The sequence below is a fragment of the Ursus arctos genome, unplaced genomic scaffold (genome assembly GCF_023065955.2).
Source record: "Ursus arctos isolate Adak ecotype North America unplaced genomic scaffold, UrsArc2.0 scaffold_8, whole genome shotgun sequence".
Taxonomy (NCBI): Eukaryota; Metazoa; Chordata; class Mammalia; order Carnivora; family Ursidae; genus Ursus; species Ursus arctos.
The window spans coordinates 37,729,824-37,748,027 of NW_026623100.1; the positions used below are offsets into that span (position 1 = coordinate 37,729,824).

At 51.0% G+C, this 18,204-nt stretch overlaps 1 protein-coding gene across 1 annotated transcript; it reads right to left on the reverse strand.

Moving 5' to 3' along the window:
* Positions 1-14,828: 14,828 nt before the first annotated feature.
* On the reverse strand, positions 14,829-16,991 carry EGR4 (early growth response 4). The gene is made up of 2 exons (XM_026517381.2): positions 16,547-16,991; positions 14,829-16,147 (listed from the first exon to the last, which is right to left on the reverse strand). Exons 1-2 carry the CDS (start codon positions 16,989-16,991, stop codon positions 14,829-14,831), a joined length of 1,764 nt encoding a protein of 587 aa, XP_026373166.1.
* Positions 16,992-18,204: the final 1,213 nt, after the last annotated feature.

Here is an 18,204-nt window from a genome sequence, read left to right on the forward strand (position 1 = left end):
TTAAAAAAAAAACATAACTTTTTGTTATGGGCATTTTCACACATATTCAAAAAGACAATCTGATGCTACACTCCTGTGTACCCACCATCCAACTTCAACAGTGACCAACGTACAATAATTCTGTTTCATCTGTACCTGCTCGCCTGCCTTGCACTTCCCCACCCCCACCACTGGATAATTTTGAGCAAATCCAAGGGTTTCTATTATTTTACCCAAAAAGTACTTTAGTACCTATAAGACAAGGACTTACATTTCTTTTTAAAAAAACACTTAGTCACTGTTCTAACATCTCCATCATTTAAGTATATTGAAACCAAAAAGTGGCCTCAAGAGGTAAATCCAGAAGACATTTCTCTGAGAAGACCAACAAAATAAACTGTCTTCTGGCAAATCTATTCAAAGTGGTAAAAAAAGAAAGAAAGAAAGAAAGAAAGAAAGAAAGAAAGAAAGAAAGAAAGAAAGAAAGAAAGAAAGAAAGAAAGAAAAGAAAGAGAGAGAGAGAAAGAAAGAAAGAAAGAAAGAAAGAAAGAAAGAAAGAAAGAAAAGGAAAGAAAGAAAACAAACACATAACACTATGAATGAGAAAAGGAATATAACCACTCACAAGAGATTTTTTTTTAATTACTAAAATGCTACCAGGTACAACCCTTGGCCCAAATTTTTGAAAATCTGGATGAGCTGAATATTTTTCTAGGAAAATATGAATTATCAAAATTGACTCAAGACGAAATAGAAAACCTGAATAGATTAATAACTATAGATAAAATTAAAGAAGTTGGCAAAGTGACCAGAGATGTTTTAGATAGAATTCAGCTCACATACACACAACTGTTTGGGAACAGGGTTATTCTGTAACATATGGTCAGCCTGGTATCAGGGCACCCATGTGCACCTGCCCATCCCAACTAAGTGCCGGTCCCTTCTGTGCGGGCACTCTCGGGGCATCAGAACTGGCCAGCCTTCCCCCTCCCCTCCCCATCTACTTTCGAAGCACCCTTTTCCTGAACAACACCCTGCTAGCCAAGCTCTGAGACGGGCAAGTCTGGGGGTGCAGGCCTGTGTGTAGCTGTGCAAGGTAGAAGAAGGAAGGGACTTTCCAGGTCCAGGTGGCTCGTAAGACCTGAGCCAGCCTGCCCCATAGTTTCCTTCCACAGGCCAGAGCAGAGGAAGGACTATGAATCATTCTTAGGAATATTTTTGCCTAGATGTACACACTCAGCATGAGCCCAAGCTTTGCCCGAATGCAGGCAAGAACGTGATGGAGGGAGAGGGAGGCAGAAGAGGAAGAAAAAGAAAAATGGAAGTGTTGCCTGTTCAAATTTGATCACAGTCCTGTATTATTCGTATCATGACAGAACAGTTGGCGATTTCCTTTGCATTCTAGTCTCCCCAAATCAGCAACCTCTGCAGCCCTAATACCTGCCTCCGTTTTCAGCCTGGACCTGCCCCCTCAGCATCCGCATCCTTCCCTCTTCTGAAAAGCCTAGCTCAAGTCTCCTTTCCTCTCAGTCCAGCTGAAGGTTTTCATTGGGTAGAAGGATTCTTCAAGCTGAACCAGAGGCATTGTCTTTTTTTTTTTTTTTTTTGGTAAGGTTTTCAGATGTGTGAGTCTCATCTCCTCAAACAAGGCCAACCATCTCAAGATGTGTGTCTTCCCTGGCTCCTGTCTACTGTCACGTTCTCATGGACTCTGCCAGAAACACAGAGAATCTTGCATTTTCATGGCTTCCACTACCAGGTAGGCCCTGCAAATTCCTGCAGTGGACATTTGTATTTTTATCAACTTCTGTTGATACAACATCTCATTCTTTCTTTGGTAAGCTGCTCCTCCCCCCTCCCTGTGGTTCGGACAGGGCTGCATGACCCAGGCCTGACCTATCATGGTGCCCCCATCTCTTTGGCCACCATGAATGACCCCAGAATGGACACATTCCTCAAGCTGAGCCAACAGAGTCCTTCTCTGGGAATGTAAATGAAAGACTGAGGAGTCTCTTGTTCCTCTGGGATCACACGCTGGGACGATGAAGCTGTCTATGGCCTTGTGTAACCTCCGTCTACCACATGGACAAAGTCCACGTGTGGCGGGGGAAAAATATGGCAACAAAGTGAAGCTGAGCCAAGAGCTAGAAAGAGCCCTAGCCACATTTTTGAGAACCCAGGTACAGTCATGCCCCAAACCCACTCATCCCCCTTCTTTCCAGTTATTTGAATTGGTACATATCCCTTTTTGCATAAAGTAATTTGAATGCGATTTCTGTCCATTGTGATCAAAAGTCCTCACATTCTCGCAAATCGGTATTTCTAGCCTAGAATTCTCCCCTGGGCGTTATTAAAACATGAATTCATTCATGTTACATTTATTGAGTCCCTGCTCTGTGCCATGAACTGTGTCAGATGCCATGCTAGGTATGTTGAGGACACCCAGACCAACAAGACCCAGATCTTGCCTTCAAACAGCCTGCGGTCTCCGGGGACAGACTGAGGTATTAGATGATATGGTCATGAAATCAATGCTATGTACAAACATGGGATTCTATACTCAATTGTGCTTGAGGAATTGGGAGACTGAGGAACCCCCAGAGGCGGTAACATCTAGGATGACTCTGGAAGATCAAAGTAGAGTCAGGTGAGGAAGTGTAATTATGAGGTTGGGAGAGGGGAAGAGAGACATTCTGAGCATGGAGGACAGGATCCACAAAGACAAAAAAGCATGCCTCCCTCTGGGAACTAAAATGCAAGCTCTGTCTCAGTCACTGCTCCTTCCCCGGCACTTCCGGCACTGCGTGGCATGGGGTAGCTGCTTAGGTAAGTGTTTGTGGAATGAAGGAACTCCAGGACTTAATCAGAGGTACAGTGGAGAGAATGGCCTACGGAGGATCAAGGTCAGGAAGAAGGCTGCTGGAAGTAGAAACTGTGACAGCCAAGGCGGCAGGCGCACAATGAAGAGAAGGACGGATATGGGAGCAGCATAGGAAGGACAGTCGAGAAGGCTTGGTGACAGAATGATTGTGGCTGGTACTAAAGAGAGGAGTGAAGGATCAAACTCAGGTTGGGGTTGTGAGCATCTAGGTAGATGGGAGACTGTGGTTCAGTTAGGAGGGAAAGTGAAGCAAGGCAGGTTTGGGGAGAGATCGGTTTGGTTATAGATGGCATGAGTTTGAGGTTCCAGTGGGCCCTGGAAGTAGAGATGGTTGGTACATCGTTTGTGATGTGGAGCCAAACATACAGTTACGGCACCCGAAGCATAAAAGGGGATGAGTAGGATTGGGGAGAGGGTGCAAAGAGAGGAGAGCAGGGGAAAGGTGGATCCTCAGGGAGGTGGAGGAGGGAGAAGAACCAAGAAGTTCCTAAGAACCAGCAGAAGCAATGGGAATTCTGGTGGGAAACCTCTGGGAAGAGAGGATGTCAAGGAGGGAGGGAGCAGGCAGCAGTGTAAACATGGTGTAAACAGAAGTTGACGACACAAGTCAGAGGTGCAAAGGGTCCACTGGGGACTTCAGGGAGCACCGCTTTGATGAGCCTGGCCGAGGGGGTTGAGGGGAGAGTGAGACAGAGACAGTGAGTGGACACAGGAAGCTCAATTGTGAAGGGGGAAGAGGCAGCGTGGGAGATTCCAGAAGGAGCTTTTAAGATGAGAGACACCTGAACATATTTAAATGCATCTTAGAGATAACCTAATTCTAATCTATACCATCACTTCCGCTTTCCCGAGGCACACATAACCCAATGCCTTAGATCTGACATTTATAGCAATTCTTTTTTTTTTTTTTAAGTGCTCCTTACAAGCAGCCTGTAGAGAGGGAAAGGATGAAAAGGATGATATTTTAATGTAGGTGGCTCAGAGCTTAATATGGCTAATAATGAACTCACAATAGCACAACATTCACCTTCAAGCCTGCTTCTTTCTCCCGTTTCCTATCTTGACCAACATCTTCATTATCTACTCTGCACCTTGGATGCAACCCCCGAGGCATCTCTGAATTCTCCAAGTCCCCCTCAGACCTCATCAATCCCCAGTTTTTGTAATACTGCCTTCTAAATACTTGATTGTTTCCTCTAGCCCCTGCCCCTTCTATCTGGTCCACTGATACCACTGCTAACCGCAGTCTCTAACTCCACCAGCTTTCAATGTTCTCTGCAAATACAGATCCAGTCTAACCGCAATCTCTAACTCCACCAGCTTTCAATGTTCTCTGCAAATACAGATCCAGTCATGTCACACTTCTTCTAAAAGAAATCTCTGAGGTCAGGCCACTTTCTGGAAGGTAATGTCCACCATGCTTTGACTGCCCTCAAGGCGGGCCCCACTCAGCCTTGCCAGCCTACCTTTGCATCTGCTTACAGCTGCGTCCTTACTGAGTCCTGTGGGGCTTAGCTTCACTGAGAAGGGCCCTGTGCCACTGAGAAGGGCCCTGTGCCATCCCAGCCTCAAGTCTTGGCTCATGCTGGTCCCTCTTCCTGGGTCTCCCATCTCCGAATGGTGAATTCTGCAGGCCCAGCTCAAGGGCTACCCGTTCCATGAAGCCTTCCTCGACTCCCTCCTTCAGCTCAAATCACATCACAGCATGAATCACTCCTTACCATAGCTCTTCAGATATGGTAACAGGTGTCATACGCTGGATGGTCGAGGACCTGTCTGCACATCAGATCCCGCCCTACGCATACACTGGAGGGCAAGGACAATGCAAATGACTCACCCTCATACTTCCCTCCCACACAGTAGACATCAGTATGTCATTCTTAGAGGAATCACTGAATAATGGATGAACTGATTGATTTCATGTAGCCAAAGTGATTTCTACCACTCATGATCATGGAACTGGATGAATCTGGTTATAATTAAGTCAATCTAAGAATCACCTGGAATAACAAGTGCTTCCCTGGCTCTGCTTACTTCCCACCGACTGGGCAGTAGTAACCTGCTGTGTCTTCTTGACTCTGTCACTCTGGCAGAGCTCCAAGCTTCAGGGCCTCTCTGCTTCATTCTAGTTTATCCACGCAACAAAAAGATGTCAACCAGGGTGCCTGGGTGGCTCCATCGGTTAAGCATCCAACTTAATTTTGGCCTGAGATTGGGTCATGATCTCAGGGTCATGAGATCGAGCCCCTCTATGGGCTCCGCTCACCAGGGAGTCTGCTTGAGATTCTCTCCCTCTCCCTCTGCCACTCCCCCTGCTTGTGTGCCCTCTCTCTCTCTCTGTCTCTCTCTGTCACACACACACACGTGTGAATAAATAAATAAAATCTTAAAAAAAAAAAGATGTCAAACACAAGGGCCATGCCAGCCACTGCAGACACAAAGATGAATAAGACAGTCATGCCCTCAAGATGCTTACAGTCTAATAATCTGAACAGTGAACGTTTACCTACTAATTACCCTGGCCAGATACCACGCTTCTCATTTAACCCTCATAACAGTGCCGCCAAGTAGATGGTATTGTCTCTATTTTAGGAGGAGGAAAATGAGGCTCAGAGTGGCCAAATCACTTGCCCAAGGCCAGGAAGTGACTGTAACAGACTGTTGCTTTGATGGCCCCCTGGAACCATGCCTCCCAGGATTCTTGCCCTTATGCGGTCCTCTCCCATATTAACTCAAAGCTTGGCCGTGTGACTTGCTTTGGCCAATGATGCAGGCAGAGGCTTGATAAGCATTTGTCCCAGAGGGCTTATCCTCTTGGAATCCATTTGGGATCCAGCTGCCATATAAAAAACAGGCTAAATTACTGATTCATTAGATGCCACATGTAGAGAGACCCTGGAGGATGAAAGGCCATCTTGACATTCCTTTCCAGCCAGTCCCTCAACTGAATGCTGCTGAGAGGTGCCACGTGAGCTCACAGCCATGGCCACAGTCACGGCCAACCCACAGACCATGAGAAACAATAAATCACTGTTGTTTTACGCCCCTACATTCTGGGGTGGTTTGTTACACACCAGTGTATGAGTGATAGACTAGGATTTGAACCAAGTATTACCTGACTGACTTCAAAACCCATGCTCTTAGTCTTAACACATGTTCCTTCTGCTTGGGAGTAGAGTGTCACACCAACGCTATAATATTCATTGGCTGGCCCACAGTAGTGCTCAATAAATATTTGTTGAAGGAATGAATAGGGAGTGGTGGGCTTTTGTTTTTTTGTTGAAGGAATGAATTTGTTGAAGGAATGAATAAAAGGAGTGGTGGGCTTCCAGAGAGGCAGGAAAGTCCAGGGAACTCAAAGGCAGGATGGCAATTACCTTTCAACAACCATCACCCCCTTCCAGCTATAAATATTCCAAAAACAAAAATACGCTAGGCATCCCTAAATCTAGAAACAAGTGTGTGCATATCACCAAACTTTCTCTCTGTCCGTCTCTTTCTCTATTAAATTCAGACCAGGCAAAATTGATAAGTTAGCGGAGTTTGGTTTTTGATGGTCATTCTCCCTGCCCCCAGGTCCCCCACCATGCCTCTGGCATCTCCTCTACCTCTCATTTGGCCTTCTGGGCCCAAGAGCTTTTTCTCCCTCTTTCCATAAAAATCAGCATGCAGGAAAGGAGCAGAGAAGGTGAAACTTACAGAAATGGGGGAGGAAGATTTGGATGTTAATAGATGGCTTTACAGGCCAAAGAAATGAAGCTCTAAGCTCAGTGCTTTCAGGAGACATCTGCCAGCAGGTGGAGGAGGTGTTCTAAGGATGGGGAGGCAGCTGGAAGTGTCCCTGTGGATGGAGAATAAAGGAATGCCCCCTGACTCTCCAAATCCCTCCAAATCCCCCAAGGAGCGGGTTCTGGCTCTCCACACCTGGGGTTGTGGTCACCACATGTGCACCTCCCAGTCACTATAGCCTAGTGAAGACCCACAGGGATCAATGCATCCAGTCCCCTGCTTCCGGGCAGCCCTGACACTGCCTTTTCTGTTCTAAGATCCCCTTCACTCTTGTGCTCCTGCCAACATGCACACACCTCCCAAGGTCACACACACATGGCTCTAGCACCTGGATCCCACACCCAGGAAACCCCCTCGGCTCCTCCTCACTGCACACTCGACCTAAGGAGAGAGCAGGCCCCACTTCCACTCACAGACACACCATGGCAAGTGCACACAGGCGCCGTGTCACACACTCACATGCAAAGCAATGCAGCAAGGAGCACACATCCAGATCACCGTGGACAGTCACCAACGGAGGCACTGGGCTATGAGAGAGAAATCTGCGTGCACACACATGCACACCTCCAGATCGTCCAGACTATCACACATGCACACCGGCACGCACACAGACACCCAAAGCCTCCCACCCTCAGACTCCCGCACAGGTGCCCAGCCAGGCCTCAACACCAAGCCCCTCCCCCACCCCTTTTCAGAAGCAGGTGGAGAGGGCTGGGTTTGAGGGCGCTCGCCTTCCTCCTCCCTCTTTCTGGCCCTGCTCTCCAAGGTCCAGAGTCCCAGTGGAGTCTGGAGCCCGCCCCCCGCCCCCCAACCTGGCTCGGGGAGCGACTGGCGAGAAGGGGGGGGATGGGAAGCCTGGTCTTAAAACGTTCTGATTTTAATTCCTTAAATTAACCCCTTCCCTGCCTCTGGCCTGGCCTGCCCAGAATCCCTCCCGGTCCGGCAGCCTCGCGGGCCTCCCGAGGGCTGTGGGGGAGAAGGAAGAGGAGGAGGAGGCAGCGGCTGGGGTCCTCCCTGCCTTCTCTCTCCAGGAGCGGTCCCGCAGCGCGCCCGTGACTCGCCCTTACCTCCTCCACCCCGCGGCGAGGCCAGGCCCCGCGGCCCTCGGCTGGGGGTGCACAGGCAGCCCCCGCGTGCCGTGTCCAGATGCAGGGCCGCCCTGGGGCCTCGGATCTCGTTCCCCTCCGCAGCCTCGGGTGGCCGCCGCGGCTTGCGCCCCCGCCTCCCTCTCGGGGCGGGGGCGGCCGAGCCTCCCAGCCAGTCGCAGCGGGAGGGGCACACAAACCGGGTGGGGGAAGGATGGAGGAGGAGGAGGAGGGAGGAGGAGGAGGGGGCTCGCGGCCGGAGGAAAGGAAGAGAAGGGGGAGGGAGGCAGCGAGGAGGTGGGGCGGAGCCGGCCCCTCCTTCGGGGCGGGCTCTCCAGCGAGCTGGGGAGCGGCAGATGCCGCCAGAAGCGGCTGCGCCGGGACCCCACGTTTTCCGCTGAAGGTGGCTTCGATGGGGGAGGGGTCCGCGGCGCCGCCCTGGGGGTGCAGAGACAGCTTGGCCGCGCTCCTCGCGGGTCCGGGTCTTCCAGACTCCCGGCCCCGCCCAGTGCACTCTCTCTGCCCCAGGCACCTCTTTTACCCACCTTTAATTGAAACCTCTCCGCCCTAGCCCTACCACCCTGGCTGGGCCTGCTCCCACTCAGGGCAGATCCCGAGGGGTGGGGGGCGGGCGGTTCTGTGGGCCAGGAAGAGGGCGGGTGCGCTGCATTGCTCCTGGGATATGCGCCACGGTCACTAAGCAGCCTCGTGGGCCGCGCCCTAGGTTGTGCCCTCGGCGACCTCCAGCCAGATGCCTGGTCTCCGCGGAGATTGCTTGGGTCAGTCCCCTCTGGGCATCCCTAGGGAACCTGGAAAGCTGCGAGTGGTTGACTTCCCAGGACCCAATTTTGCCCTTGAGGATACCGTCGAGGAGAACTTGTCCCTATCACAAATCCCATCCCTGACCTAGACAGGGAGAAAAGAGGAAGAGAGACTGTCGCCTTCGGGTTTGGTTCCTTCCCACCCACGGCAGCCCCATCCCCACCCCCTCCATTCCCACCTCACACACACACACACACACACACACACACACCCCGCCTAGAACTTGGTTAGGAGAGAAGCCCAGCTCCCTAGGACTTGAGCATCTTGAGGGCCCTTGGCTTAAGGCCTATCCAGCCACTGAAGCAGGAACAATCTGGCTGTCCTGGGCTTGGAAGGAGTCCACAGGGCTGCAGTGGGGCCTGAGAAATCAGACATGGTGTTAGGGCTATCACGCCCAGGGCTGAACTGGGCTTTGGATGAGGAATAGGAGAGATGGAATTTTGGGCTGTGGGTAGTACTTGGGCAAAGGCACAGAGATGAGCTTGGGTGGGGTTGCGCACCAAGGCTCTGAGTGGCAGTCTGGCTGCAGCAGCACAGAAATACAGCATAGCCAGAGGGTTCTCCAATAAATGACGCTGACAGGAACTTTTCTTGATCCCATCCTACTCCTGCTAAGGCGAAGGCACTGGACATTTAATATCAGGAAAGTAATTTGTAGACTTGTCTCGTGGCTTTTGGGGACAGGCAAATTTAATAAGGACTGAGGCAGAATAAGCCAGTCAGGTCAAACTACCCTTCTCCCAACGTCTTCTCTTCTGTCCCCGAGGTCCTGAATTTTTTTCCTCCTCCGAAAAGTCTTCTTTGATTGAGCAAGTGAAAAATTACTTCCTCTAACACCTAAATGATAACAGCTTCTATTAGCCAAGTGCCAAGCATCATACTAATCATTTAATGCATATCATTCAGTTGCCCTAATAAATCTATCAAGTACATATTATTATTATTCCTGCTTTACAGATGGGGAAGCTAAAGTTCAGAGCCCAGTGAATGGCACAGTCAGGACTTGACCTCAAGTCAATGAACTCCGAAGTCTGCACTTAAACACGACCTTTTTGATGTATTAAGCCTACTGAACCCTCCTCTGCCAAGGGACAGATTCCTGCTTTTGCAGAGAACCAAAAATGTCCATATATTGTCTTGATTCTGCCTTTGTTCTGGTGATGTTTGTCTGTCCTCACTCTATGCTTCCTATGAATATGCAAAAACAATCCAGGGCATGCGTGCGTATGTATGCATGTGCTTTTGTGCATATGTGTATGCACGCAGGTATATAGCTGTGCATATGCACACGTGTGCACATGTGTGAGTACATGCGTAGGTGAATGCATGCGTGTGTACACATGTGAGTGTTCACTGTGCATGTATGTGTCTATTAGTGAATACACATGTGTATGTATGTGGGTGTGTATACACGTGTGTGTGGAATGCGCACGTGTATGTGCACATGCGCATATGTGTGTATGCATGTGTGCATGTGCGCTAATGCTACATTTCGCAGACAACAGTTCCTGCTTGGTTGTTATGGGAACCACAGTTCTAAAAATGTTAAACTGAATCCCACTCCATGTGGGCCAGAGAAACCAAAAGAGAGAGAACTGAGTGACAGACACATCTGGGGGCCCAGAGCTGAGGTACAGAATCATGGGCTCAGCAAGCCTGGGCAGGCACAGACCAGCCAGACGTGTGGTCCCACTCCTGAGACCCCCATGGCTTGGATCAGGACCTCAGTCCTCCTTCTTCCCATCTCTCCCTCTTGATCTTTTCTCAGCTTCGTGCTCTCCAAACACCTTCCTTCCTTCCTCTTTCCCCCTTCTCTTTTCCTTTCTCCTTTTAACACTTTAGACCTTTTGGGGGACCAACCAATCCACACAATAATTAAGCACTTAAGTGTGCTGGGCAGTAGGCATGATGATATGGAGCCCACCGTCTGTGCTCTTGAAGGAGCTTAAGGGTGGGAGGATTTGGATAACACACAAGGGAGAGGAGAGAGCAAAGGAAGAGAAGACAGAGGAGGGTGGAAGATGAATCTGGATCAGATACGGAAGGCTTTAACTGCTGTGTGTATTTTTTTGTAGGAAGGTGGAAGCTGTGGTCATTTTGGGTTACAACAATGAATAATGTTTTAGGGAAGTTGTATCAATAGTGATGTGCGATGTGGAATGGAAGGAGAGAGACTGCAGAAAGCAACTTGGTACAGTGCAGGCTTGTCTCAAACAGGGTACTGAGGTTCGGGGGATGAGGGAAGGAATAGCAGGCATTCTGGGTTGCTTTGTCAAACTTTCCCCTCTATCCCACTTGATCAAGATTCTTAATTACTCTTTCCTAGATCTCCATGGTGAAAGTCAGGACTAGAGTGACCTTTGTTACTGATGTATGTGTTGAATTCTTCAAGTATACTGGAAAGGAAACAAGTTAGGAACCACTGGCCTGGCATACAGTAGGTGCTCAATAATACTTGTGGAATGACTAGATATGGGGATATATGCTGGTCTTGGAACTGGAAGGCCCAGATTCAAGGCCCACTTCAGTTTGTCACCATCTGTGTGCCCTTAAGAAAATCCCCAGATCTCTTGGGCTTCAGTTTCTTTCTCTATACATTGAGGGGTCAGAAAAGATGTTCTTATAAATTCCTTCCAACTACATGTTATGTGATTCTATGTGATTGTCATAGCCATGGTGTTTGTCTATGTGCAGGGAGTGGTATGGACTGAGGTGCTGGCGATAGGCACAGAGAAGATAAACATAGGAAATATTTTAATAGAGGAACCAACATGTTCTGGCTTCAGTTTTAATCAGCATTGTGGAATAGATAAACCAGAGACCCTCCTGCTACAGAATATGTGGACTGACTCACAAAATATGACAGACCTCCAAAATGCTTAACCAAAGGAAAGAAAGTCTATATGGACCAAAACTGAGCATAGAACTGGGAGACCAAGAAATGGAAGCATGGGATGTGCTGTGACTAACCCCAGGAGGTATGGGGAGGGAGACTTACTGCTTGTGTGTGCTGACAGGGACCCTGGTTGGGGGAGTTCCCTTGAAATGTATAACTATATGAGTTAGAGTCTGAACTCACAACCCCTGTGTGATACAGGAAACCCAGGCTAGGCAATTAACATAGAGACTGATCTCCATTAGTTGATACTCTTACGACGCATGGCACAAGCAAACACAAAAGTGCTCAGGAAAAACATGCCCTCGACCCAGGCCACAGAGTATTACTGCCCAGGTAAATCCCCACTGAAGATGAGCTCACAGGCAAAAATTACAATACATAAAAGGAAACAGTGTACCATAAATGAGAGTAGATAAGACCCTGAAGAACTTCAGTGAGATCCAACAGTTCTGAGTGACAGCCTGGATATAGGGGAAGGAGGGGTCAAGGGTCAGTCCCACAGAAGAACTGTAAGTTATTTAGGTGTGTCTAGGGACCCAAACAAATGACAGTCGTCATTAACAGAAATTGGTATATAGAAGAATGATATGGTTTTAGACAGATAGTATTTTAAATGGCAGTGAGACACCCGTATGGAGGTGTTCATTAACCTGACCAAGGAGCTACAGCTGCAGTGCTACTGGGCTGGCTGGCTTAGAAGTCATTTTTGCAGCAGTGATCGCTAAAGGCCTGGAAATGAATGTGCTTTCCAAGAAGAGTGTTGAAATAGGGAAGGTGAGAGCTACGAACGTCTGGGAAAACACTCCCATTTTGAGGGCCAGATGAAAAAGAGGAGCAAGTAAGAAAGAGCTGTTTGTTCCTGATTCTGCATGGGTCTTGAGTTTGGGTAGATTTTCTGATTATTTGATCCAAGTTCTCTGGCCTAACATTCTCTTCCCTCACAATCCCTAGGGGAAGCTCCAGTAAATGGAACAGTTTCCCTTGGGAGTACTACGAGGGCCTTTCAGCCGGGAGTTCTAGAATTAGGCTGGGCTCTTGGCACGAGCACCACGACCAAGGCACACTTGTGGGGTTCAATTTTCCCCACAATATTTTTAGGCTTAGGTGTGTGTGTGAGGACAAGATGGGGCACGATAGAGCTGAAAGTACTTGATAGAATGATGTTGAAGGGGATAAGGGTGGCATGGTTAGACACCACCCACCCACAGCCTGTCTGCCCTTCTTTCTTTGCTTAGGTTGTATGGTTTGCAACCAGTTGCTTGAAATCTGGGCCTTTGTGCTCTTCCTTACCCTATTCTGCATGGAAAGTGAAGTCAGGTGGTCCATGCCTGTTAACGAAAGGTGCGGTCACTTAAATAGTAAGCTAATGATAATCATCATTATCTTGCGTCTCTGTGAATCTACTGCTTACCTATTACAATGCCTGATGGTCCATCATTTGAGCCTCTTTACAGGGTTAAACATTGCCCTCTGCAGGCTACTCTTAAAATGTTAACTCTTCTAGAAGAGGTAATGTGGAGTCCTTTACCACAAATTGGTCTACTAGATACAAAATACTCAATCACAGGAAAGCACTTAACACCTGGGGAGAGAAATGGGTGGAATTCTCTGACTTGATAATTTTGTCTCTGGTTAACTGGACTGTGGGTGGAGGGTGAGCATGCCTGACAGTGAAGGAACAAAGAAGTCAAAGGATCAGAAGCCAGGTTGATCTGGCATCATAAGGCTGCAAGGCACTCTTAAGAATAGTTCAGCTTGAAAGAGAAAAGAATGAAGCCTGCAAACAGGCCCTATCCTTTACTTACCAGAGAGGAGTTACTGGGGAGGAGAGAGAGGGTACACAGCAGACTTTTAATGTTCCAGAGTCTGCTCTAGGTGGCCAAAAAGAGTATAAAAGCTTTTGAGTTGGGAGTTCGGGGAGTAAAGGGGGACCAAGTTGCATCCATTCCCCATCTTTCCCAACACAAGATCATGCTTTCCTCCCTTCTGGTTCCAAACTCCATCCCCAAGCCATGAAGGATTCACCTGGAAGGAGAGCTAGGGAAAATCGACTATGGCAGGTGCATGGCTGGATGGTAAATGGGCTGTTGCCACCCGAACAAGATCCTCTGTGAGCAAATAACATGACTGTGAGAATCTGGCAAGCACCTTGTGTGGCTTGGCTGTGCCCATCCATGGTCTGGCTGAATGCTGAGTCCCTCTTGACCCTGACAGCATGTGCTTCTCATACAGATGCATGAGCACTGGCTGGAGCTCTGTGATACCCAATACTCTGGGTGTTCGCAAACAGCACTGCCATACTGCAGTCTTCTATTGCCGTGGCTACCGCCTGGGGCTCCTTCTAGTTGCTGAACCTATTTCACTTCTTGGTAGGAAGCCTTTCCAAACAGTGCTATTAAGCTGAGGTGCCACCATTCTGGGGTTGGTAAAAAAAAAAAAAAAAAAAAAAAGTCCTGGCTTTGGAGCCAGACAGATCTGAGTTTGACCCTGTCTGTTCCTAGCCGGGTTACCCAGCAAGTTACCTATTTTGCTCCCTCATCTTTGAAATGGAATATATGCTGCTGCATTTAGGACTGTGAGGAGTAAGGATAATATATGCCCAGTGTTTAACACCTAAGCCTCTCAATCACTCTCAAGTTGCAGAAACACCTTGAGCTCTTAGGTCAGTTGTGATTAAATGCATTTGTTAATTCAGTACATATTTATTGAATGCCTACTTTGTGCCATAGTGCATGACTGTGGCTGCGTAGTGATTCCTTTGGGGTGAGTATCTCCTTTCTTTTCTGGCACATATGCTCCTGGGGGAGTGGCTGGAGGGAATGGGTCAGAAGCTTAGATGGCAGATTCAGTAAGCTTTTAGCACAATAATTTTAATTGCAAAAATAAACAGTTTTGTCAACTGCTCGAGAGTAGCGTCTGCTTTACAAAAATTAACAACAACAAAAGGAAATAACCCCAAAGCAAAACGTTACATCCAATGGCTGCTGGAAACGACATTGCTGTACAAAATCCCGCGCGAGACCGGCTCGGCGCTGCCCCAGCCTGCCTCTGGGGGGGTCTAATGAGGGGCGTGGGGCGTGTGCCAAGCCAGTTACAAAAGACTATCTTGAGTCTCAAGGAAGTGCCTACTCAGTGGGTGGCCTGAGAGGACTTCCCTTAAAGCGCGGCGGACGCGGGAGTCAGCGCCGGGGACCGCAGGAGCTGTCCACGGAGCTGGTGCTGAACGAGGCGTGAACGGCGGGCACTTCAAGGGAACTGGAAGCGGGGCCACAGGCCGGCCCCGGGACGTGCCGGAAAGGGTGGGGGGCGGGCGGGCCAGGTCGCCTCTTTCGTGCCGGGCGGCGGCGCCTCAATCTACAAACCCATTTCCCCCTCACAGGGCGGCGAAAGAGAGGCCCAAAGAGTAAAAGCCAAGGCCCTTGAGCCGCTCCTCGGCGCGCGCCTTCTGCTTGAGGTGCACCTTGCTGTGCCTTTTCTTCTCATCACTGCGCGCGAAGCGGCGGCCGCACACGTCGCAGGCAAAGGGTTTCTCACCCGTGTGAGTGCGCACGTGTGTGGTAAGGTGGTCGCTTCGGCTGAAGTTGCGGAGGCAGATGCGGCACTGGAAGGGCTTGTGGCCGGTGTGGATGCGCAGGTGGCGGTTGAGCTCGTCGGAGCGCGCAAAGCTGCGCACACAGCTCTCCACTGGGCAAGCAAAGGCCTTGGCATGAGGCCGCGGACAGAAGCAGCGCGCGCTGCACTTGCCTCCCCGGCGCCCCTTGCGCCGCGCCTTGGTCGGGGGGAAGGGGGCCGGCGGCGGTGGCCCGGGAGGCTCAGGCACGCCGCTGCTCCCAGGGATGTCAGCCACCAGAGGTTTCGGGAAGTCCGCCGCGGTGCTGCGGAGGCCCAGGGGAGAAACCTGAGCCTGAGTACCGGCCAGAAACTCTCCGCCGTCGCCGCTACTCCCCCCATCCCCACTAGGAGGGGTCAGGAGACCCGGGAGGCCCTCGGCCACCTCCCCTAAGTCACCTGCCGTCAGCGGGAAAGCGTCGTAAGACCCCGTGGGGTAGAGTCTGTTGGCGGGACCGGCCGGCAGCTCCGCCGGGCAGCTGATGGACAGCAGGTCTTCAATCTTGGCCCCCATCGAGGGGAAACGGGCGTCGGGGGCAGCCTGGTAGCCTCCCTGTGACCCACAGCTCGCTGGGGCTCCAGCTGAGAGTAGCTCCCAGGGAGCGTAGGGGCCTTTGAAGGCCGAGGCAGTGTCCAGCGCAGGAGAGGCCGGAGGCGCCCGGAGGCCTGGCTTGACGTCGGGCGGGGAGAGCTGAGGCTCATACAGGCACTGTGAGGGGGCGCCTGCCGAGGGTGAGACCTCCCAGAACGCCTCTGGGAAGGCGGCAGCGCCCAGATCCGGGGAGTAAAGGTCCGGTGGACCCGGCAGCAAGGCGTCGGGGCCTGCGGAAAAAGAGGCGTCCAGCGGCGACCGGGATGCTGCCGCCTCAGGGCCGGGGAAAGGTGCCAGACCCAGGATGCCCGACATGAGGTTGAAGAGTGCCTCCGGGTCGTGCGGGTGTTCGGGTACTGCTTGGATGAAGAAGCTACCGCTGTAGCTGAGGCCAGGAGGGGGCGTGGGTGCAGGCCCCTCCAGGAAGCAGGAATCGGCTAAGTCCCCCCCGGCGCCGCAGCTGCTCAAAGCCCAGCTCAAGAAGTCGCCTGCTGAGGAGGGAGCAGGAATCAGCTCCGGGCACATTAAAGGGCGCGCCGCGGAGTCTGCAAGTGCCTACCCACGAAACCCTTGGAGCGTACTGACACATAAAGGTGCCTTTTGCACATTGTGATCCAGCAGGAGCCCGCATACGCCCCAAGACGCACACACAAACATGCACACGCAAAACACACGTGCACAGGCAAAAGGACGCCCTGATAAACCCACAGGCTCCTGCGGAGGCGCTGGCGGCACAATAGGGCTGGGAATGGGGGTGCACACCCCAGGACCCCCGAGCCTCCTACCACCCCTACCCCCACACCTCTATGGTCCCAGTCCCTGCCTGTTCTCAGGCACTATGCGCCCCCGCGCTGCGCCGCCGTCTGAGCACCCTCCGCGGCTCTCCTTACCTCCAGGGTAGCCGGTAGCTGCCGGCGCGTCCCTGCCGGGCAGCCGGGACAATTCGGTGCTGGGTTCCGCGCAACAGCCCTCGGTGGACTTGACCAGAAGCGCGTCGGGGCCAGAAAACTCGCTAAGGTGGAGCATGGCGCGGCGGCGGCTGCGGGGCGCCGGGGGCCTCGCCCGCTGGGCTTGGCTGCGCGCGGGTGACGGGGAGGCCAGCAGTTGGGGTGCCCTGCGCCTCACAGACCCAGGCACCTGGGCTCCTGGCTCCAGGCGTTCACCTCTGGGAAAGGGGTCGGGGGGCCGAGGCGCCCTTGCTCGCCGGGACCGGCCTCGGGCGGCGGCTCCTCGCTTCTCCAAAGCGCTGCCGGGCTCCCCCGATCCGCGGCCCCCCCACTTATATAGCAGCGGTCGCGCTGGCTCAGGGCTTCCGACTCCCCGGGCCACTGCCATTTCGGGAGGCCCCGGCCCTGCCGCCGTGACGTAAATGCCCAAACATGGACACAGGATGTGTGCCGGGGACTCCCGAAAAGGAAAACTCGGGCTGTGACGTCGCCGCCGCCGCCGCCGGGCCCGCGCCGCTGCGTGCGCGCGCGCTCCCTGAGCGTGGAACCCCGTGCGCGCCGGGGCCGCCGGTGCGCCCCGCTGGGGTGCCGCGCTGCGTGGGGCCGGGCGTTCACTTAGCGCCCTTCTCGCCTGCAGGCAGAGGCCCGCCGTCGGCGAGGAAAAGCCCCGTGCGCTATGGGATTCCACAGTTAGGGATTCGAATTCTCTCTCTGCCACTTACTACCTGTGTCATTTAATCTCCCTGAATGTCAGTTTTCTCACCTGTGAAATGGAGCCATGTATATCTACTTCGTAAGTTCACTGTAAAGAGTAACTGGGTTAGAGCTTATTAAGTTCTCTTCATGAGCACACAGTAAACTACAGAGATTCTTGCCATTATTCACTATTTGCTCCCACTTGTGTGTTTTTTCATTTTCTTAATAGTTTCTTTTCTTTAGTTTGTTCTAGGAAAAATAATTCAATTAAAAAGGACGATAACGCTTGTTAGTGATGAGAGAAAAAGTCAATTAGTACATAAGGGTATATTCTACACTGAAAAGTAAAGGTCTCTTTTTCCTACCCATCTATGTCTTGAGGTACGAACATCTAAGATTCTTGTGTATTCTTTCAGAAAAATAATGCATATGCAAGCATACAATCTGTCTTGCAATGTAGTTTTTTCCCCTTTGTAATAGTTGAGAGATTGCTCCATGTCTGAACAAAAAGAGCCATTCTTTTCTAAGGCTGCATAATACTCCATTGTGAGGGAGGTCAGTTTGTCCCCTCTCCATGAGCATGTAGAAAGCTTCCAACCTTTGGTTTTTGCCAATGTTTTTGTAGCCAACTTTCTTAACGATATAAATGTGAATATATCTGTGGGATAAATTCCAGTGAGTGTAATTCTGGGTCAAGGGTGTGTAAAATTTTGATAGTGAACTGGCAAATTGTCCTCCATAGAAGTAGGGCCAATTCTTGCTCATTCCTCCCTCCCCTAGAGAGTATGAGATGGTTCTGTAGACTTTTTTCTGCCTTTATATAAATGACTTTTACTCTAAGGATGTTGTTCCCAGCAACACACGGAGATCCACGGGGTATATTTCCCTGGAATCAGCACCTGGAA